This window comes from Antechinus flavipes, chromosome 1 (genome assembly GCF_016432865.1).
Source record: "Antechinus flavipes isolate AdamAnt ecotype Samford, QLD, Australia chromosome 1, AdamAnt_v2, whole genome shotgun sequence".
NCBI lineage: Eukaryota > Metazoa > Chordata > Mammalia > Dasyuromorphia > Dasyuridae > Antechinus > Antechinus flavipes.
Genome location: NC_067398.1, coordinates 696438201 through 696461730, shown reverse-complemented (window position 1 = coordinate 696461730; position 23530 = coordinate 696438201). Strand labels below are relative to the sequence as shown.

Genomic DNA, 23530 nt, shown 5'->3' with positions numbered 1-23530 from the left:
GGGTCCTGTGCCCCATTTTTCTGCTTCGACCTGCCCTGGGCAGCTGGGATTTATTTATCTTCATTTCAAAGCCTTCAAGGAAGGAGAAATCCTTCCCCCTCCTTGGGAGGGGGGGGAGCTGTGGGACACCCAGCTGTGAAGCGCTCTTTAAGGGGAAGGCCCTTCTGCTGAACCTCACATCTGGAATGCAGCCAAGCACTCCAGGGCCCGGGTCTGCAGCTGCACGGGTCTGCTGCCAGTTTGGGGCATTGTCTGGGACTCCCTCGGTCCCAATGGGCTTCCTGAGCACTGTGCTTAATGTAGGTTGTTCTGGGTGGAAGACACCTGCTCTTAGCAAACAAAATGTCAAGGTCAAGGGAATCCAGAAGCCAATTCTCTGGTGCAACAGCTCGCTACCTTGTGACTCTGAGCAAATCCCTCTCACTCTGGAGGGCTCAGTTTCTCCATCTGTAAAATGAGGGGAGTCAAACAAGAGTGCCTCTAAGAGTCCCTTCCAGCTATGTGATACAATATAAAAAGTGCTGCCCTTGGAGGTGCAAATCCAGCTTCAGAAACTAACTGGCTCTGTGACCCTGAGCAAGTCACTTAATCCTGCCTCATTTTCCTCGGCTGTAAAATAGGAATAATAAAACAAGGTAACTCTCAGTATCGAGGAGAGAAGACCAATAAATTGGTAGTTGTAAAATGTCTTGCAAACCTTAAAGTGCTAAGTAAATGCTACATTCAATATTAATCCTATAATCCTATGAATGCTGGTGATATCATGCTCTCTTAAACTCCTAGCTACTTTTCAGATAAACTTTTGACATACAATTCTCCTTAGGATGCGAGGAATTGATTTCTTAAACCTCAATATAAGATTTGACATTTATCTTCCTTAAATTTCATCTTAGGTTCAGCCCAAAGTTCCCTCCTGTCTATATCTTTTTGAATCCCAGTTCATTCAGGACATTAACTTTCTTAGCTTTGTCTCATCTGCAAAGTTCATGCGCGTGACAACCTATACTTTTATCTAAGACATTTATACTTGTGCTTTGGGTCATCTCATGTATGTGTGTGTTTTTGTAAAAGAGAGAGACAGAGAGAGACACACACACGCATACACACAGACAGAGGGACAGAGAGACAGAGAGAGACAGAGACAGAAACAGAAAGACAGAGACAGAGAATAAAAGGGAGTGAGTGAGAGTGTGTGTAAGAGAGACAGATGGACATAGAGACAGTGATTGAGTGAATGGGAGAATGTGAGGAGGAGTGTGTAAGAGAGATAGATACAGAAGGACAAAGAAAGACACACACACACAGACACACACAAAGAGGCAGAGAAAAAGCGACAGAGCCAGAGAGACAGAGTGATAGAGAGACAGACAGAGAGCAACAGAAAGAAAAGAGATAAAGAAACAGAAAGAGAAGGAAAGAAAGGCAGAGAGACAGAGACAGACAGAGTAGAGACAAAAACAGAGACAGAGAAGGAAAGAGACACACACATAGAAATAGAGAGACAGAAAGACAGAAACAGGCAGAAATAAAGACAGACAGACAATTAACAAGAGTGAGTGAGAGTGTGAGACTGAGAAAGCGTATAAGAGAGAAAGATAGAGAAAGAGTAAAAGACAGTGAGGGGGAGAGCGAAAGAGTGAAAGTGTGTAAGAGAAGGAGATAGATGCACAGAGAGACACAGAGACAGAGAGAAAGAAACAGACAGAGTGAGAATGAGCGAGAGAATGAGATGGAGAAAGTAAAAGAAAGGTAGATAAGAGAGAAAGACAGACAGACAGAAACACACACACACACACACACACACACACACACACACAGAGAGAGAGAGAGAGAGAGAGAGAGAGAGAGAGAAAGAGAAAGAGAAAGGAGAGCAGACTAGAATGGTGATTTCTAATAGTGTGGGAAAATCCTGGCTTGAAAACTCTATCCACATCTTCTCTGCCCAAACCTTACCCACCTTTTGAGTCCTTTCATCTCTTTGAAATCACCTAGAGTTATTCAGGCAAAACAGTAATAAAATTTCTGATTCTATGGTGCTTTAAGGCTGACATGACTTTTATCAAATTTAGGAAGCAGACTGTGAATATTACCCCCATTTTACAGATGAGGAAACCAGAACTCAGAGAAAGAATAGGATTCTCAGTTTTGAGCTAAAAGAGCTTAGTAGTCAATGGGTTTAGTTCCTTTGGTTTTTATGGATTAAGAAACTGAGGCACACAGAGAAGTGATTTGCCTAGAATCACATAGTTAACAAATATCAGAGCTTGGATTTGAATCCAGGCCCTGGATTCTGAAGCTTTTTCAGTTCCCGCACATTGCCTCCCTATTCTGAATTCCAAAAGCACTTCTCTGTACTCCTCACTGGGAATTGCTCATGCATTACTTTGTGGCATCTCTCATACTTCTGGATTTATTTCAAGATCAACACGGGGTTACGGCCGTGTCTGTGGTTCTGTTCCTCACTTTGTTGTCATTTCAGTTATGTCTGTGAAAACCCCTTGGCAAAGCTTCTGGAACATCTTGTCATCTCCTTCTCTAGCTCATTTTACAGATGAGGAAACTGAGTCCAACAGGGTGAAATGACTTCTTCCTAACCCCCTTTGGGGTTTTCTTGGCAGAGACACTAGAGAGGTTTGCCATTCCTTCTCTCATTTTACAGAGGAAGAAACAAACAGGATGAAGTGACTTGCCCAGTATTACATAGCTAATAAAAGTGTCTGAGGCTGGATTTGAACTCAGGTCCTCCTGCCACCTGTGCCGCCTAGCAGCCCCATTAAAATGGGGGTATTATTGTTTAGTCACGTCTGAGTCTTCGTGACCCCATTTGGGGTTTTCTTGATACTGTCAAGTTGATCCTTCACAAGTATAAGAGAGGGGAGTACAAGATGGATCACCTAAAACACATCTGTGGGCAGTTTCCATGAGTGTAAGAACAGCCTGACTCGGCTCTGTTATGCCTCCAAGAGAACTAATGCAACACTGAACTAAACTGCATTCGTTCTGGGAGACAGAGTGCCCAGGACTGTCCTCTGTGTCGGGCTGGCTGTAGAGTTCTGTGTTCTGTTCTGGGGCCACATTTTACAAAGGACATTGATAATTTAGAGTGTATCCTCAGAAAGGGGCTTTTTGGGGGAGTCTTTTTTGTATTACTATTTATGGAAATACATATCTGTTGTTCAGTCATTTCAGCCACGACTGCCTTTCCATGATCCCTTTTGTGATTCTCTTGGCAGAGACACTGGAGTAGTTTGCCATTTCCTTCTCCAGCTCATTTTACAGAGGAGGAAACTGAGGCAAAATAGAATAAGTGACTTGCTCAAGGTCTCACAGCTAGGAAGGCGCAGAGGCTGGATTTGAACTCAGGTCTTCCTGATCCAGGTCTACCGTTTTGTGCACTTCGATGCCACCTAGCGGCTCCATGTTATTATCTTCAGTCCTCATTCCAGGCTATTAAGACTTTTGGGAATTCATCTCTCCTCCAGGGCCGTTGGCTTTCCCAACAGCTTTGTGTCCTATGCACAACTGCTAAATATAAAATTCAAGCCGGTATTTGTGTCTAAGTATCATCTTCCGTTCTTTGGTTTAGACTTGGGATTTTATCCGTGTAGGGAATTCTGGGTGTGAAAACTCCCTTCAGTGAGGAGGGCAACAGTAACTTTCTTAGAGAGTTATAGGTGGAGGAATGGACGTCGGCAAGTTAAATGTCTCAGGATCAGCCAGAAGTGTTCTTCCTGGCTACAGTCAGCCCTCTATCCACTATTCTACACTTGTCTCCTCCATTAGACTATAATATAAACATTATATTATCTTATAATTATTTATATGTAATGTAATTATATTATAAACATAAATAATATAAACTCCTCGAGCCACAGGAACCACAAAGATGACTGCACTGGGCAATCTCATTGTTTAGGATTCCATGACCTTCTGAAGCACCGTCTGCTTCTCGATGTCCTTCTTACGATGGGGTGCCGGGAGCTGAACCTAACTTCTGTCTCGGTCGGGCACTCCCTTACACGCTCCCTACTGAAGCAAGAACCCCTTCTGAGGTACATGCTAACCCAGAGCCCACAGAGGAGAATAGGAGATGGATTGTCTTTGGGGAGCAAAGGAAGTTAAAGGAAGACATATGTGGATGTTGCCTCTGACGGGAAGAAATGACCCAGCCCAGTAGGGAAGAGTGAATGAGAAATGTATCCATTGACTTAGAGATGGACATATATTAAATATGGACTACTAAGAACAGGTCCTGTTAAAGGTTTCGGGCACTACAACTGGACCATTCCTACATAAGTCATCCGGTGCTTTGGGCTAGATAGAAATGAGAGTTCCAATTTGTCCTTTAAAATACTAATCACAGAATGTCCAGAAATACGAAGCCAATTTGCATCAGATCTGAAGAACCTTTTATTTGTCCCAAGGGCTCATCGCTGCCCCCTATCATTGCCTTATAGATGGGCCTTATGGATGTAGATGTAGACTCTTCCTTAAGGATCCTATGTATCATTTGCTGGGAGACAGGGGAGAGGAGATTGATAAATCAAATCAATGCCTATTTCACAATAGCTCGTATTTTAATATCTTGTAATTATATTAGATTTAAGGTTTTCAAGGCTCTTTACAGATATTATTTGATTTTATACCCACAACGACTGTGGGAAGTAGTATTGTTATGCCAAGGAAATGGCGGATGCTTCAACTGGGGAAGAGATGACGGAGAGGGGACATGTTGACGACTGGCCAGATTTTGAGGGACTGCAACGCACAAAAGGGACTTGGTTTATCCCATTTGTCCCCGGAGAGGACACTGGTCTAACCTGCCAAAAAGGCAGATTTGAATTGGATATGAAGAAGAATGAATCGGGAGAGCTGTCCAGCAAGGATTCCATAATTCTTTGACCCAAGTCTTCCTGGAGAGGGCAGTATGGTGCCACAAAAAGGCAGCCAGAACTGTTCTTCCTGGCTCCAAAGTCAAGCCTTCTATCCACTATTCTACACTTGTCTCCTCTATCACACTATAAACATAGCTACCTTGAGGGCAGGAACTGGTTTTATACTTTGTGATATCACTCCCTTCACCGAGGAGACAGGTAGCAGTCAGTAAAGGTGACATAACTGGAGCAGCTGGGTAGAGTCAGGAAGATTCGAGTTCAAATCCTCGCCTCAGAGACTTCCTACCTGTGTTTGACCCTGGGCAAGTTAATCTCTCTCAGCCTCAGTTTCCTCCTCTGTAAAATGGGATAACAATAATACCTACTTCCCACAGTTGTGGGTATAAAATTAGTATTTGTAAAGTGCTTTTCAAACTTTAACTTTATTATAATTACAAGATATTAAAATACGAGCTATTATGAAATATGTATTGATTTGATTTATCAATCTCTCTCCCCTGTCTCCCAGCAAATGATGCATAGGATCCTTAAGGAAGTATCTACATTGTCCAAGCTCAGGATTAGAATCCCCATTTTTTGAGTGGTTCCTGTCCTGGGCTGGGCCTGTTTCCTTATGGGTACCCCGAGGCAGGTTGGACTTGATGGCTTGAAAGCAAGGGCTCTCAGCCTTTTGAGAATCATGGTTTTTTTTTTTTTTCTGGCAATCTGGTGAGACTTATGAACTGGCCCCTCCTCAGAATAACTTATTATTATTATTATTATTTTTGCTGTTGAGGCAGTTGGGATTAAGTGACTTCCCCAAGGTCACACAGCTAGGAAGTGTTAAATGTTTGAGATTAGATTTGAACTCTGGTCCTTCTAACTTCAGGGCTGGTGCTCTATCCACTGTGCCACCTAGTTGCCCCTATTATTATTTTTAAAAGCATAGAGACCTTTTCTTCTTTTCCTCCCCTAGGACCAAATTCTCTTTTTTCCCCCTACCCATCATGAAGGCAAAATCCCATCAAACCTAACAATTCCATAGAGTTGTGCAAAACACATGCTGGCATTAGTTCTGTTGGGATAATGTTTTTAAATGCATAAAACACATAGGATTCCACTCAAAACAGAGTGATCATAATATAGATATATTATATTATCATATAATATATTATTATATATGTATAAATACATATTATATATGTATATGTACACACTTATATATAACCTAAAAATAAATTCATGAATGCCAGGTAAAACCTGCAAGGTTTCGATCAAAATCTAAGAGCCTCTAGGACTCAGTTTCCTCATTTGTAAAAAAGAGGTATTGGACCAGGAGAACTGAGAGTCCTTTTTCACTCTCTCATTTGGAGTCTTTGTCTGATTCCTCTCCCCCTGATTGGTGGACTGTCTCCAACTCTGCTTGATTTTTTTGGGGGGCACATTTTGTCTCATTCAAGCAACTAGGTGGTCCACTGCATAGAGTGCCTAGCGTGGAGTCAGAAAGATCTGAGTTCAAACTCTGCCTCAGACATTTACTAGCTGTGAGAGATTGGGCGAGATACTTTACCCATCCATAAAACAGGTATAACAGCACCTCCTTCCCAGGTATGTTGTGAGGACTGAGTGACAGAAAATATGGAGAGTGCTGAACAAAGATTAAAGTATTGTATGTAGGCTATTATTATTGTTCTGTCCATTCTCTCTCTGGACAAGTCATTTTACTCTGCCTCAGTTTCCCCATCTGTAAAAATGAGTTAGGGAAGGAAATGGCAAAACACTTCAATATCTCTGCCAAGAAGACCCCAAACAGGATCACAAAGAGCCAAACATGACTGAAAAATGACTGAACAACAACAATTAAACTATAACAATTCTCACAAGTGGGTGTTCAACTTCTGTTCAAAGACTCTCCCTTCTCTCTCCTTAGAAAGGGGTTGCTCACTACCTGAGAAGGCAGTCTTTTTCATTTTGAATCTACTTAGATTCACTACTGAGTTTCTGTGACAAATGTTTAGCTTCAAGTCCTGCTCTCCTAGTCCCAGATCATTTTCCTCTATTCACGACCCATTTCCAGAGAAAACTATTTGTGTTTCTGAAAGAATAGGAAATAGAAGGGATTTGGACGACTGGAGTTCAAATGCTACCCCCAATTTTGTTTGCCACCTGTGTGATCTTAATCAAGTTACTGGGCCTCAGTTTCTCCATCTGTAAAATGAGAAGGTTGGGTTTAGGTGGATTTTCTGGCTATGACTCCATGAGGTAATGAGTCTGAGGCTCTGGGCTCTCTCCTGCCTGGCTCCTACCAGTCTTGGGACTTACCTTGTGTGGGGTTGGGCTGCTGGTTGATGCCCTGGCCCAACTGATCTGTGAGCCAGAGCTGCATCCGGATAAACGGTTCGCGCCCTTTCTGCGTCAGCTTGCTCCATGGCTTGGGCCGGGACAGCATGTCACTCACGCTGCCTTGGGACAAGCCCAGCACCTGGAGGACAAGGAGGAGTCACAGTGATCAAGTTCTCCCTCCTCTCTTGGCCCATCCTGGGTCATTTTCAGGCCTGCTGGAGGTGATGTTACGGTTTCCCCTGGGGCTGCTCTGGGAAAAAGTCCCCTGGATAGAACAGCCCTCTGGGTGGGTCAGAGAATCCCGAGGCCATTATGCTCAGGCTCAGTGAGTCTGATTTTCCTAAGCCCTTCAAAAATGCAAACTTGAGGACAGATTTTCATTTTTGTTTTCGTAGCTCTGGTGTTGAGCACATAGTAAGTGCTTTGTAAATATGTTTTGCATGAATGAATCAATGTATCCCTCTAGTAGGATATATACTTCTTGAGGGCAGGGATGGTCTCACTTTTGTATTTGTATCCCTAGTGCCTAGTAGAGTGCCTCCCTTCGAGTCAGGAACTCCATAACACAGGTTAAATTGAATCGAGTTTGGCCAGCTCTCGATGTTGCAAGAAGTCCCTCCTCCCACTAGAAGTCTTTGGCCTTCCTGACAAGCTGCATCCCGCTCCAAAGACCCCCTGGACTTCTGTGGACAAGACGATGGCCTAGGGTGAATCTAGGTCAGGACTGAATGCCTTGACAGCCCTGGTGCTTTAAAGGGGAGGAAGGTGTCCTTGCCTTTCTCAGATCACCTTCATTAGCCCTATGGCCTTTCTGGACAGTGGCACATGGGGGAGCATGGTACGGATCCTCCTTTATGGACTGTCTCCTCCAATTAGAGTGTAAACTTCTTGAAGGAAGTTTACCCGCCCAATTTTCTGTTTTTATCCTAGGGAGTGACTGCATCTCAGTGCCTGGCACTTAGTGCTTTTCTTGCATAGTCTGTGTTATTCCCTTGCCCGCCACGGAGCCCAGTAGGGTAGCTCTTACCTTCTCTCCAAAGATCCTTTGGCAGATGCCGTTCTTGGCCAGCTTCTCCTTGACCTGCCGGGTCAGCTCCAGCGTGTCCACCTCCCGGTACATGTACATCTCGTACTGCTCTGGGGTGAGGGGGGGCACTGTGGGCTTCAGGGTCCGGGGCACATAAGCCGGGTAGTATGCCAGCCGTCCGCTGCCGGGCAGCTCTGAGCCGGCCCCCTCCAACTTCATCTCCCCCACCTTGGGCAGCTCATCCTCCCCATTGGTCGCTGCCGGGACCTCCTCCTCGTTCATCAGGGTCTCCCCGGGCTCCCCCCGGGGCCAGGGCCTCCCGTTGGCTTGGCTGGAGTAGCTGGAGGAAGAGGAGGAGAGGGACGGAGACACAGATGTGTAGGGCCGGCTGAGGACGCTGCGTTCCGAGGCCCAGTGCTGGTCAAAGTAGGAGCCGGCGTCGCCGATCTCAGACTTGACCTTGCGGATGATGCTCTGGACGAAGGCCGCGGGGGACAGGACGGTGAGGGGGGTCTGCGTGGAGCTGCTGCTGGTCACCCCCAGTCCCGCCGGCCCCTCCTCCTGTTTGATGTAGGCCTGGACGATATTCTGGCTGACGGCGGCCAGTGTCGGGCGCTCGGTGGGGGAGGGGGGCACCGAGCGCCCCCCACCACGGCCGGACGACTCCATCTCCAGCAGGGCCTGTTGCTGGGCCTGCATCTCCCGCCGCGCTTGCTCCAAGATGCTCTTGATGGCGTCTTCTGAGGTGCTGGTGTTTGTGCCATTGGGGACGCTGAGTGGGATGGAGGGGTTCTTAGCTTCACCTGTGAAGGGTGTGAGGGAGGGGGAAGACAGGCTGTGAGGTTGGGAGGAGGGATGACTTTCAATCCCCCTTTCCCCCATGCTGCTTCATTTCAGGGGACAATATAGTAACTTCATGATTATCCACCTTATGGATTATCCATTTGGTGAATTATTCGGGGCTCACTTTTAATTCCAGGCTGAGATAAGGGAAGCAAAGTGGGGAGACCTGGGGTCTAACCTCTGTGTTAATAATGACCAGCTATGTATGTGGCTGGGCAAACTACTGCCCTCTGCTGGATTTTATGTTCTCCATCTTTAAAATGAGGGGGGGTTAAACTAGATAGACTCTGACTTCAAACCTGAGGCTCCTTCTACAAGAAAGCTGTAACCACAGCCAGCTTTTGAATATCTCTTAGGGAACCTCGCTCTCTCTGTCTCTGTCTCTCTCTGTCTGTGTCAGTCTCTGACTCTATCTATATCTCTCTTTGTCTGTCTGTCTGTCTGTCTCTCTCTCTCCTAATGTCCAGCTACAAAGGGTCTGACCGGAGTAGAATAGAAACTCCTTGTGGGCAAACACTGTTCATATTTGCCTTTGTAACCCAAAGGCTGGAGCTATGATTTCATTGACTAGTCCAGGGATATCAAACTCAAGAGAAACAGATTCCTTCCAGCACTTAGAAAACCACACAACATCAAACTATGTTGTAATATATTTTTTATAGAACCATATTGTAATTATTGACTCCTCCCGGCTTACTTTTAAAGAAATCCCAACTAAAATCCCACCTTCTACAGGAAGTTTTTTTCCCCCAATCCCTCTTAATTCTTTCTGTTAATGATTTCCTTTTTATCTTGTCTCTATTTTCTTTTGTATTTATTTGTTTTCATGTTGTTTACCCCATTAGCTTCTTGAGGGCAGGGAATTTCTTTGCATCTTTATGTATTTCTAGCACAGGGTCTGGCACAAAGAAGTAACTTCATAAATGTTTATTGACTGATTGAATTATATTTTAATTTGGTTCAGGTTATTTTATCCCAGAGTTTGACTCTGGTATATAAAACTCTCTGTGAGGAAATTACTTTTGCCAATGAAGATCAGCCCCGCTCTGAAACTTAGTCCTAAAGAGTTTCCCAGGCAGGTTACTTGCCCAGGACCACACAGCTAGTCTGTGGGGGATGCATGATTTGAACCCAGGACTTCTTAATATGAAAGCTTGCTCTCTATTTACTCTCAACAATATAAATATTTGCTTGGCTGACTGATATTTTATATTGGGGATTTTTGTTAACTAACCAGGGAAAGAAGGGTTCAATACCAAGGAGGAGGAGGATGTAGAGTCCAGCAGAAGGCTAGATAAAGAAGGCTTCCCTTCCCATTTAAAAGCCAAAGGATGAGGGTTTGGATCCTGCCTCTGCTGAGCCAACTTTGTGCCATCCTTCTCTGGGGCTGTTTCCTATTCTAACAAATGGGGGATTGGACTAGATGGTCTCCGGGGTCCCTTTCAGCTTTTATCCCCCTGTGAAAGTCCTGGGGTCTCTCTGGTTTTCCAGCCAAACACGAATGTTTGTCTTTTTCCAAAGTGCAAGCTCTGGGATCCAAGATGGCAGAAGGACCATCCCGGTCAAAAGGGTGTTCATAGTGGAAGCACTGGGTATTCCTAGTGCAGCTGGAATCCACCAGGGGGCAGCAGACTCCATCAAACTAAATCGATCCCCCTGAAAGCTCTGGCTTTTGGGATATCCCATTGAGTCCGACTCTTACCACTTGACAGAAAACAAAGGGAGACCACAGGAGTGAAGCAACATACAAGATCACACTATAATTTAGGCAGGATTTGAATTCAAGCCTTTTAGTTCACTGAACTAGCTGATACAGAGTTATACCTAGTGATCATAACTGTGTCTCCAGGTGGGCTTTCAGGGAAGGTCCCCTTGCCCACCAAACTCCTTGAGGCCCCAGCTGTTTTCTCAAAGGGATCAGCATCCCCTTAATCTCTCAGGCTTGGAACCTTGGCGTCGTCTTCCCTTTTGTTAACCTCTGTCTACTTTCTTGTCCCACCAGTAGCCACATCTCCAGGTCTATTTCCACATTTCCAACCCCTCGCGAGAAGACTACACAAACCGGCCATACTGCCCTTTGAACTCTCCCCTTTTCAACCTGTTCCTCACTCCTCAGTGATTTTCTGCACAAACAGACTGACCAGGTCACTACCCTAGTCAAACACGTCCAGTCGTGAGTCACTGACTTACTATATACAGATATGTATGAAATATCTAAGACTATATTTGAACTTAAGTTCTCCTGACTCTATCTCCTGTGCCACCTAGCTACCCCATTAAAAAAGAAAAAAAGCAATTTGGGTTAAATCTCTCTCTTTTTCTGTCTCTCTCCATCCTCTCTTCCTTTGTCTCTGTTTCTTTCTCTTTCCCTCTGTCTTTATCTCTCTCTCCCTTTCTCTATATCTCTCTTCTCTCTGTCTCCCTCTGTCTCTGTCTGTCTCTCTCCCTGTCTCTCTAGTTTTCTCTCCCACTTTACATTGGCCCAGGCTCCCACAGAGTGAGTGGCTCTCAGAAGCAGGCCTCCAAGGCCTGCCCGTTTTCCCTCTGCACCATATGCTGCCTCCCAGAGAGAGAGGCCGGGAGTGGAGTGGGTTGGGTTGAGGAGGGGGCCACTGTTTGCACTCACCTCCCTTCTGGGACTCGATTTCCTTCTTTGCTTGTTCCAAGATGTTTTTGATGGCATCGTCTGAGCCTGTCTCGGGCGTCCGGATCCTTGGGGTGATGCTGCCTGGTCAGAGGTGAGAAGTGCCCTGTCACTGGAGGCCCAGTTTGGAACCTACCTGATCTGCTGCTGTCCAGGAATTGCTGCTCATAAGACCAACTCCAGGTCAGGCTTAACCCCAGCCACCTGTGGAGAAGCTAAACCCAGACTGACTAAGTAAATTCATTTTTTTTGAAGGTCTACTGAGCGTCATCAACCTTTTGGTATTTTGCTTTTGAGGGACAAGGACAGGAAAGCTTAAACAGCAGCAAAACCAAGTGTCATGAAAGAGAGGGAAAGAAAGAGAAGAAGGAAGAGAGAGACCAAAAAGGAGAACAGGAGGGGGGGGATAAAGAAAAAGAACGAAGAGAAAAAAGAAAGAGAGTTAGGTCCTCTTCTCTCCTCTGACACTACTCTCACTTTGGTTCAGGCCCTTGGCTCCCTAGAGTTCAAGTCTAAACACATCACTCCCCTACACAATGACCCTCAATGTCTCAAAGACTATATCTGGGATCAAATGTAACTGTTGGCTTTTAAAGTCCTTCATAGTCTTGCCTCTTTTCATATTTCATTCTATCTTTTCTCCTCTTCCACAAACTCTGATGCAGTGATACCGGTCTGCTCCTGCAGGCATTTTGACCTACTGACCTTCTCCTAGAATGCTCTCCCTTCTCACATCTGGGGAGGAGAGATGGGGAGGGGAAGGGAGCTCCCTACCACTAGTAGTGGCCCATTTGACTTTGGGTTAGCAAGTTCTTCCTGACCCACAGCCTTAATGTGCCTCTCCACAATATCCAGCTGTGGTTCTTAGTTCTGCCCTAGGGGCCAAGTAGATTAAATCTGTCTCACAGGACATTCCCTTTAAGTTTCTGAAGACAGTTTTCATGGGTTGATTATCTAGGGCAGGCACTATGAATGAACCATAATTAGGGCCCAGAACTGAACTGGAGATGGCCAATGGTCTAGGTGGCATTAGGAAATCTGATTGCCTCAGTCTTTTTATACTATCACATGTTACTGTGCTTTTTCCTTAACCCCACCATCCAGCTCCACTGGCTCCTGGCTGTTCCTAACACAAGACATTCTATATCCAGACTTCACAGGTTTGTACTGGCTGTGCTTAAGTCTGGGATGCCCTCCCTCCTCACCTCTACCTCCCAATTTCCCTTGCTGCTTGAATGTCCACTACAATCACATGTTCTTCAGGAGGCCTTTTACTGTCACACAGCTGGTGGTACCTCCCCTTTTCAGACTGTCTTCCATTGTTACAGTATATATAGTTTTATTTAGATGTTATTTCTCTATTCATTTGTGAATTCTTTTTTTTTTTGGCCTTTCTTTGTATTTTTTTCCCCAGGGCTTTCAAAAGTGCCTGATATACAGTACGTGCTTAACAAACACTTGGTGACTAGGCAAGCCCAGGAAGTAAGTCACAAGAGTCAGAGTAATTGGGGCAGGTCCTGGTGGGGAGAAAAGAGATCCTGCTGATGAATATAGTCTGAAATGTAAAGGAGGAGAGAGAGAGGGAGAGGAGGAGAGAGAGAAGAGGAAGAAGGGGTGAGGGAGAGAGCGGGAGAGACAAAGAGGAGGAAGAAGGGGTGTGAGAGAGAGAGGGATGGAGAGAGAAGGAGACTCAGAAAAAGAAACAGAAAGAAAAGACACAGAGAGATAGAGAGAGATGAAGAAGAGAAAGAGAGGGAAAGAACGAGAAGGAAGAAGAGAGAGAGAGAAAGGGAAAACAGAAAGATACAGAGAGAGGAGATAAAAGAAAAAGAAAGAAGAGAGAGAAGAAAAGAAGAGAAAGAAAGGAAGAGATGGAAAGAGAGCAACAAGAGAGACAAGGGAGAGGAGAGAGAGAGAGAAAGAAAGAGAGAGAGCTTCAGTTCAATCAGAGCTGCAGAGCATTGGGAGGCCCCTCAATGGCTAGTTGGTCCAAAATCCCTGTTCTGTGTTTCAAGCCTGAGAAATGGCTTGAAGGCCTCTAGGGAAGGGGAAGGCTCCCTCTGGGAGGAGCTCAACCCACTTTGCCTTAGCTCTTGTTGTCAGGAAGATTTTCCTGACATTGAGATGAAATCTGCCCCTTTTCAATGTGCACCTGCTCTTAGTCCTGCTGCCTGGGATTCAACAGAATGAGCTGCAGAAGCATAGACTTTCATCTAGTCCTATCCAAACTTAAACTGGAATCCCCTCTACTATGGCCCTGACAAGACCCCAACTAGCTTCTACTCAAAGCTCTCCAGAGCCAAGGGCCTTATTACCACCCAAGGCAGCTCAGACGGTTGGGTCCCTTGCTCACCTTTAGCCAATCCAAGAACACCTGGCCACTGGTTCCAAAACCACAACGCTTCTACTCTACACACCATCCCTAGCTCCTCTTCACTAGAAACTTGGACTCTGTCCTGGAAACTACCTTGGCTTCTGAGATGGGAGCTTTTCCTTATTTTGTCCAGACTCAAGCCTTCACCTTACTCCCTGACCACAGGCTCTAAATCACGCAGCCCATCCAGCTCCCTTTTTTCTTCTTCCATTGGAGTATAAACTCCCTGATGGCATGGACTGACTTGATTGTTAGCAACTAGTAAAAACTTAAATGCTCTACCTATCTTTGTTGTTGTCCAATCATTTCAGTCATGTCCAACTGTTTGTGATGCAATTTGGGATTTTCTTGGCAAAGATAATGGAATGGTTTGCCATTTCTTTCTTCAGCTTATTTTACAGATGAGGAAGCTGAGGCAAACAGGGTTAAGTGACTTGCCCAGGGTCACACAGCCAGCAACTATCCAAGGCCAGATCTGAAATCGATGAGATTCTAGACCTCCTAATTCTAGACCTGGCACACTGTGCACCATGGCACCATCTGGCTGTCATCCCTCTGCCCACCATCTATCTATTGTCTAACACAGTTATAATCCCCCCCAAGCTTCTCTTTTCCAAGTTTAATATTCTCGTGCCTCCAATGATTCCCATATTTGTGGCCCTGGATTAACCACCTTCTGGATGCTCTGACTTATCTACTTTCTAAGCTGTGGTGCCCATAACTGACCCAAAGAAAACTCTGTAGGACTAGAGCTAGATGTCGAGAAGCATCTCACAGACTGACAATACATGGAGGAGTTAGAATTCGTGCTGGTGAGAACATGGATACTGAGCACCAAAATATCCAGCACAGTTGCTTGCATACAAAGTGATGCTCAATACACTTTTCTTGATTTGATTTCTACCTAATTGAGCAAAGTGCTAAATTAGATAAATTTTGCTTTTTTATCTTTAGTACTTAGTCCAGGTCCTGGCACACAGCAGGAGTTTAATAAATGCTCGCTGAACTGAACTGAAATTGAAGGATTATATCAGGTATTACTATCTGCATAAGGATCATCCTGATTCTTTGATTCTTTTGGTTGTTAGATTTTGACTCATCATCTCCCCCACTCCCTGAAATGTGTTTTGTAATTACTTATATTGTCCTTCCCCCCTGTGGAAGATAAGCTTCTTGAGAGTAGCTATAGTATTTTCATTTTTCTTTGTATATATTTGGGTTGACCTAATGCTGGTGTTCCTGTTGCTTCCTCTCATAGAATGTAATCTCTTTGAAGGTGGGTTTACTATTTTCATTTTGCCTTTGTATCACTGTAGGTTACTTTGTATATAGCTTTAATGCAGGTTTACTATTTTCATATTTACTTTGTATCACTGATGTTACTTTGTATATATTTGTGTTACCCTAATGCTCATGTTGCTCCTCTCATAGAATGCAATCTCTCTGAGGGCAGGTTTACTATTTTCATTTTTACTTTGTATCACTGTAGGTTACTTTGTATATAGCTTTAATGTAGGTTTACTATTTTCATTTTGGCTTTGTATCACTGTAGGTTACTTTGTATATAGCTTTAATGCAGGTTTACTATTTTCATATTTACTTTGTATCACTGATGTTACTTTGTATATATTTGTGTTACCCTAATGCTCATGTTGCTCCTCTCATAGAATGCAATCTCTCTGAGGGCAGGTTTACTATTTTCATTTTTACTTTGTATCACTGTAGGTTACTTTGTATATAGCTTTAATGTAGGTTTACTATTTTCATTTTGGCTTTGTATCACTGTAGGTTACTTTGTATATAGCTTTAATGCAGGTTTACTATTTTCACATTTACTTTGTATCACTGCATGTTACTTTGTATATATTTGTGTTACCTTAATGCTCATGTTGCTCCTATCATAGAATGCAATCTCTCTGAGGGCAGGTTTACTATTTTCACTGCATGTTACTTTGTATATATTTGGGTTGCTTTAATGCCTTTGCTTCCTCCTGACAGAACTGCAAACTCCTTGAGTTTGCCCAGGGACTTGAGCACAGGGATTATTTCTGATTTTTACAATCTCTTAACTCCAGGATTGGGCACACAGTAGGTGCTTAAGGAATATCTGTTGGATTGAACCGACTTGACTGGGGAGGATGGCCCGAGCCCCAGTCTGTGGCCCGGCTGGTGGCCCATTGGAAGATGGTGGGTGGGTAGTTCACTCACCTCGCTGGCGCACCTGAATGGTCCTCAGCGCCAGCACGTTCTGCTCATCGGACAGGAACTGCTTCATCTTGATGAAGGGCTCCTTGCCCTTCACTGTGAGCTTCCTCCAGGGCTTGGGCCGGGCCAGGATCTCACTGACCGAGCCCTGGGACAGACCGAGCACGTAGTGGCCAAACACCCGCTGCCCGATATTGTGTTTCAGCAGCTGTTCCTTCACCTGGAAAGCGATCTCGGCCGTGTCCAGCTGCTCCTCATCCACCGTGCCGCCCTCCACCTGGTCCCCGGGAGGTCCGGGGGTTGTGGTATCAGTGTTGGCAGGCGGGTTGGGGGGGGCCGGAGGCGGTGGGGGCTTGGCGTTGTAGAAGGCTGGCGGGAACACCAGCAGGCCCCCGGCCTCGCCCTTGAACGCCGGGGGCATCATCGGCTTGGGGAGTAGCGCTTCCCCTGGAAGCCTCTCGCCAGAGCCCAGGCTAGGGAAGGGGGACAGAGAGAAAGTCCTTTGGCCTTCCTGCCCCAAGCCAGGGCCCAGCAGGGACTGGACGGGACTCGGCGAGATGGGGTCTTCTGGCCCTGAAGGATGAGGCATCTGCTGGGGGGAGGGGTAGGACTGGTCGGTTCCCAGAGAATCTTTGACAGAATCATCTTCAGAATGATCCTCCTCTAGAGAATAAAGACAGAGGGGAGCTATAGGGGCCAAGGCCAGCTGGGACCCCCCTGGGGAGGCCACCCCTTTCACCACCAGAATCTTTGCAATTTTCCAAGATGCTTTTATCTCCATCATCTCATTTGATCTTTGTAATGAACCCATGAAGTAGATAAGGCAGGAATTATCCTGTCCATTTTACAGATGTGGAAAATGAAGCCTAAAGAAATTAAGAAGCACACTGCCGGCAGCTGAATCCCGAGTTGTGAAGTGGGCAGCAACATTGAGGCTACTTTAGGAGATGACTGGTACAGGATGAAGACCAAGGAATAACTCCCCACCCTAACCTCAACCCACATCACCATTCCAGTGGGCCTCAATTTTCCCCTACAAAAGTGGGGGACATGGGTAGAAATAAAGATATATAGAAAGGGAAAGAGTGTTAAAGGAGAGAGAAATATCCTCTCATCTAAAAAATGGGGGAGGTAGGTAGAAATGAATGCATATAGAGAGGGGAAGGGTGTTAAAGGAGAGAGAAGTGTTTGACCTCAGTTTTCCCATCTAAAAATGGAGGAAGTGGGTAGAAATGAATGTGTATATATAGAGAAAGGGTATTAAAGAAGAGAGAAATGTTTGACCTCTAAAAATGGAGGAAGTGGGTAGAAATGAATGTGTATATATAGAGAAAAAGTATTAAAAGAAAGAGAAATGTTTAACCTCAGTTTTCCCATCTAAAAATGGAGGAAATGGGTAGAAATGAATGTGTATATATAGAGAAAGGGTATTAAAGGAGAGAGAAATGTTTGACCTCTAAAAATGGAGGAAGTGGGTAGAAATGAATGTGTATATATAGAGAAAGGGTATTAAAGGAGAGAGAAATGTTTGACCTCAGTTTTCCCATCTAAAAATGGGGGTAGGTGAGTAGAAATGAATGTGTACAGAAAGGGCAAGGGTGTTAAAAGAGTATTGATCAATATTGGGATGAGCTTGGGAACTTAGGCTGAGCTCTTAAGAGGCTGTAGGGAAATTGAAAGCACAATAGGTATAGAGTGAGGGACCTGTAGGTTAAATTTTAACTCTGCCTCTTGCTATTGGGGACTCACTTCTTTTCTGTGGGCCTGTTTTCTACTCTGCAAGTAAGGACTAGATGACCTCAGAAGTCTCTCCCAGATCTAAATTGATGTCTCTGGACCCAGTTTCTTCATCTGGAAGGTAATCTCTAAGCACCTTCCGGGTCTAGAGGGGGTGATCTCCAAGTTCTTAGACACAGATGTGTCAGTCTCACTCGATTAGTCTTGTAGCTTTGCAAAATGAGGGAGTGACCCAGTCTGACCTTTTAGCCCAATGGTGCGGACCCTCCCCGGACTCATTTCTCCTGCATACATGCCGGGAAGAAGTCCCCAGGAGGGGGAAAGTACAGAAGGGCCTTTGGAGTAATGGGCTCCTCCCTCCGCCCACACCGAGGCTCCCATCATTCCTACCAGTGCTGGCCAGGAGGCTCGGCTTTTCCAGGAGAAATTTCTGGGCAGGAAAGAACCCATCCTTTCCTATCATCAAGGCGTCCTCGGGCTTGGCCATACTCTGCAGAGATAATACCCCGGGCGGGGAAGGGGGTGAGTCAGGCTCAATTTGGGCCTGGAAATTTTTCTCCCTTCCTAGGCAGAGGTATAGACATGGCTCACCTGGGAGAGGCTGCAGGTGCTGGAGGCCAGCTTCATAGCTTTCAGGATGCTGCCAGAGAGAGAGGAAACCATCTAGGGTTAGGGCCACTGAAGATCCCATCCCAAGGGCGGGGAAAGGACTCATGGTCCCATTGGATAAAAACTTTAACAACTGGATGTGGTCCGCCCCCCCCCCAACCCCAACTCCCAAGGCCACTCTTAGATGTAGGGGAAATAGGCACTTTGAAAGATCCCCAGGTTCCCAAAGCGCTCTCCATAAGAGGGGAATTACCTAACGAGCTCATCGTTTACTATTTACCAGGGCCCCTTTATGTGGGGCCCCTGAATGAGATTAGGACCCAGTTTGGTATAGGGGGATGGGCGGAAGAGACTCTTAATAGGAGCTGCTCATGCAGGGAGAAAACTGAGGGCATAGCATGCTTTTGGGATTGGTGCACCAGACAGCCAGAGCCTGCCAGGAGGGGCCATGGGCAACGGGAAGGGGACCTTCCAAAAGATAAGGAAGTGTCCAAATGGGAGAGAGAGGGATGCACCAACAAACTCAGCCCATTTCTCAGTTTTTCCCTGAGTAGACTCTATTCTGCTAATTTCTTATACTAAATAGAGAATAGAAAGAGAGGAGAGACAAGAGGAGGAAGAAGAGAGGAATAAGGAAAAAGGAGAGAAAAGAGAGGAAAGAAAAGTAGAAGAGAGGGAGAAAAAGAAAAGGGAGAAGGGAAAAAAGGATAGAGGATGTAGGAGGAGAAAAAGGAGGAGAAAAAATAGAAGTGAGGAGAGAGAAGAATAAAGAGGTAAATAAAGAGTAGAGAGAAGAATTAAGAAGAGAGAAAGGTGAGATGGAAGGAAATAGGAGAGAGAGAGAGTAGAGAGAAACAGAGAGAGATGAGAGAGATGAAACAGATAAAGAGAGAAAAACAGTGAGAGAGAGAAAAGAGAGAGAGAGAGAGAGAAGAGAAGAGAAGAGAGAAAAGAAGGAATATGGAAAATTAAGGGAAAGAAAGGGAAGGGAAGGGAAGAGAAGAGAAAGAGAAGAGTGGAGAAAAAAGAAAGGAGGAGGGAGAGGGGAGAAGTAGGCACCCTGTCCTACCCCCACCCCAGTTTGGGGCCTTTCTCTAGAGAAAGTGGGATGGTCACCATGATTCTGCTCACCATACCTTAGCTCTGTTTTAATTTCCTCATAGTCAGACTGAGCCTGGAGTTTTTCCTCCAACTTCTGAAACAAGAAATCCCAAAAGCAGAGTTGGTGGGACTCATGGCAGACAGCTGGGGATCTCTCTAAACCCCAGAAAAGGCTTGTCCCATCCTGACTGCCATCCATGAGTATTTCCATGGTCCTCCCAGAATCCATGTCTCCGATTCTGGGGCTGGACTTTGGAAAGGGATGGCCACCCACAGATCCTAGATCCTATAGTGGAAGGAACCCCAGAGGCCGTCGAATCTTGCTTCCTCACTGCACAGATAACTTACAAGTGACTTGTCTACAGTCACTTACATAGCAAGTTTCAGAGGCACTATTTGAACCCATGTGTCCAGATCTAGCATTCTGTCTACTAGACTCCACTGCAGTAGGTGAGTGATTCTGTTTTGAGAGGGCATGAATTTAATTCAACCAGTATTTATTAACCACCGACTGTGTGCAGAGAGCTTCAGGAAAGTGGGGGAAAGAATGTTGGATGAGACACAATCTCTGCTTCATGGTGCCCGTGGGTCAGAATGGGCACAATCCACACTTTTACAGTAACAGAGGGGACTGTAATAGTTTGTCCAATCTGGAGAGGGATAAACTGACTGGCCACATGAGGTCTGTGTTGGGGAAAATGTCTTTAATAAAATTCTTTTCTGACCAGATTTGTGATTTCACGAGCCCCCTGTACCATTGCACTCAGAAAATGACCTGGCTACCATAACAGCTGGCAATCAGCCTAGGATGGCCGAAGCAGATAAAGTGAGAGGTGGGCCTGGAACCCAGGGCTCCCCAACTAGAAAGCCAATTTCCTCACTTGGCTATCATGTCACCCCTCCTTATATGAATTGTAATGAAGGCAATCATTAAGGGACATAAACTATTATAACTGTTCTCCTTGGGCATCCCTTTGGGGAAGCCATTGAGGATTTCAACCATAGTCTCAAGGTCAAAGCCAGGTTTTGAGTCTTCCTAATGATGAGAGTGGTTCCAGAGAGGATCTGGTTTTCCTGGGGAGCGGGGGGCTTCTCCTCACTGGAGGTCTTCAAGTAGAGGCCAGGAACCAGTTTTGGGGGGATCTTGTAGGAGAGGATTATGGGTGGGAGGGGATTGGCTGAAATGGCTACTCAAGCCCCTCCCAACTTTGAGATGAGTTCTTTTGGGATCTGACACTCTTCCCCCTGCCTGCATGTCTGCCCTTGGTCCCCCGGGCCTCTCTCTGAGACTCCTCACTGCACCTACTTCGATTGCTTCGGTCTTGGCAGTGAGCTGCCTCTCCAGATCGGCTATCTGATTAGCTGATGTCTCCTCTAGCTCCTGGAGGGAGTTCTGGAGTTGCTGGATGTCTTTCAGAAGTCGGAGAATCTCCCGGTCCTTGGAGGCCAGGGCAGCCTCCAGTCTGGGTCCGGAGCACAGGGCATAGTTGACCTTATCCTGAAAACAGAGATGAGCTTTATTCTCTTGGAAGGGAGCAGAGGGGGTTGGATGGAGGGGACTGAGTTACCTGAATTTTAAAGCAAAAAGTCAGCGTGGAGCCTGACATAGTTCTAACTCTGTTATAGACAGGGCTTCTTAAACTTTTTCTGTTTGTGACCCATTTTTGCCTAAGAAATTTTTATTTTTATTTTTAAATTTATTTTTATTTTATTTGTTTTTTTTTTTTTGCTTAAGAAATTTCTACATGACCTCAGGGTATGTAGGCATATAAAATAGGTATACAAATCAAACATTTACTGATAATAAATAATAATGCCACAACTCCCACATTCAATTATGTGACCCCACATCGAGGTGTGACCCCGAATTTAAGAAACTTTGTGACTATCACTATTTATATTAGTATATGAGAGTCAATTCCCACCTCCGTGCTTGTGTCCCTGTTGCTCCCTCACCTGTTTGCCTTTCTCTCTTTTCTATATATGGCCTGATACTTCCAATCCTTAAACTCAATACAATTTTTTTCCTCTAGGACACGGATTTGTATCACCACAGTTTTGCCACTTGACTTCTATTCACTTTATTTTGGGTTATGACAGTTATCCTAGACTGTCAGGGCTGGGAGGGCTCTTAGGACTGGGAATGTCAGGGCTGGGAGGGCTCTTAGAACAGGGAATGTCAGGGTTGGGAGGGCTCTTAGGACAGGGAATGTCAGGGCTGGGAGAGCTTTTTTTGGGACAAGGAATGTCAAAGATGGGAGGGGCCTTAGGACAGGGGATATCAGAGCTTTTTGCATTTTATACATGTTTGGTGCCTCATTTAAATGTAAGCTTCTTGAAGGCAGGGAGCTAATTTTGGTCATTCATTACATCTTTGGCAATTAGCAGAGTGCCTGGTACACAATATGTGATTAATAAATGCTTGTTGAACGACTGGTCTTAAAGACCCTGTAAACTCGGCTGTAAAACAGGGTTCTGAAAACCTCAGTGCTGTGATATATGTGGGGTCAGAAGTCTTGGAGGTCTACTTCTGCTTCTTATTGTTTGTGTGACTTTGGAAAGTCACTCTCCCCAATCTCAGTTTCCTCCTCTGTAAAATGACAGGGATGGAGTAGAAGGTCTTTGAAGACCCAGGAAACAACATAATCTCATGCTTCCTTCCTTTTGTCTGTGCTTCCCATGTGTCACTTGCCTACTGATGGTCCCTTCCAACTCTAAAATGTGGGATTCTATAATTTCTCTGAGTCTCATTTGATTCTTCTGTAAAGTGAGGGGGGTTGGATGAGAAATGTACACTGGACCTTAAGGTTTGGGAAATACTTTCCATACATGATTTCACATCCCAATTTCTGTCTGAAACAGAGACCATTTTATCACCCCCATTTATCAAATGAAGAAACTAAGGCAGGGAAGCCTTTGGTGTCAGGGTGGGACTTGAACTAGATCTCTCCTGATTCCAGGCCATGGGTCCATCAATCTCTACCTGTTCAAATGTTCTTTCTAGTGTGAACATGGCATGAGTCTTGATTAGGATTATGATGGGCAAACTGGACAATTGGAAAATCTGATTTCTTTTCTCTGCTCACATTGCTTCCTTGTTTCCTGTGGCATAGTTGGGTTGAGGCTGTCATTATGGCTTCAAATTTGGCAAGAAACTCCAGGGCTCATGATCCCTCTTTAGAGATGTATTGTGACTCCCCACAAAATTCTCCATCTTCCATTCTCAGGGAAAAGTCATCAAATCTCAGCGCTAGAGCTGAAAAGAATCTCAGAAGCCGTCTCATCCAATTCCCTTATTTTACAAAGGAGGAACCCGAGGTCCAAGAAGGCCTCTGGCTCATATTTTAGAAATATTTCCATTGTGCTACCAAGTAAAGTAGTTTCTGGCTTTGAATTCTGAGAATCTGCTGTAGGGGGTGGGGAAGACAGAAAGGGAGGGCAGGGAGAGGGGGATGGCATGGTCCTAGGGAAGGACTCCAAGTAAACAAACACAACAGGTATCAAGAGAAAAAAAAAAGCTATTCTGCAGGGAAGATAAATGCCGACTGAAACAGGAAACGGATGTCATTAATACATTAAATTAATTAGCAATGAGGTTCACTGTTTCTACTTTGAAAAAAAACTCACCCCGCCCCCAAACCAGCCAAGTTCCTAGTGGCTGATTAGCATGGCTGTTTGCTGGGTTCCAAGGGGGTTAATTAAGAACCGATACCAGGCTAAAGGAAGCTCACCCTCTCCCATTCTCTTTCCTCCCTCATTTACACACAGATACA

General features: G+C 45.2%; 1 protein-coding gene across 3 annotated transcripts in view; it reads right to left on the bottom strand.

Moving 5' to 3' along the window:
• The window catches only part of CUX2 (cut like homeobox 2), a 384154-nt gene that overhangs the window by 15909 nt on the left and 344715 nt on the right, over positions 1-23530 (bottom strand). For all 3 annotated transcript variants that reach the window (XM_051972782.1, XM_051972780.1, XM_051972781.1), the window contains 8 exons: positions 21064-21255; positions 19793-19851; positions 18639-18687; positions 18438-18537; positions 16314-16973; positions 11714-11815; positions 8245-9047; positions 7197-7356 (listed from right to left, as the gene is read on the bottom strand). In XM_051972782.1, the coding sequence (XP_051828742.1) occupies positions 7197-7356; positions 8245-9047; positions 11714-11815; positions 16314-16973; positions 18438-18537; positions 18639-18687; positions 19793-19851; positions 21064-21255 (2125 nt within the window). The remainder of the gene's footprint in view (positions 1-7196; positions 7357-8244; positions 9048-11713; positions 11816-16313; positions 16974-18437; positions 18538-18638; positions 18688-19792; positions 19852-21063; positions 21256-23530) is intronic.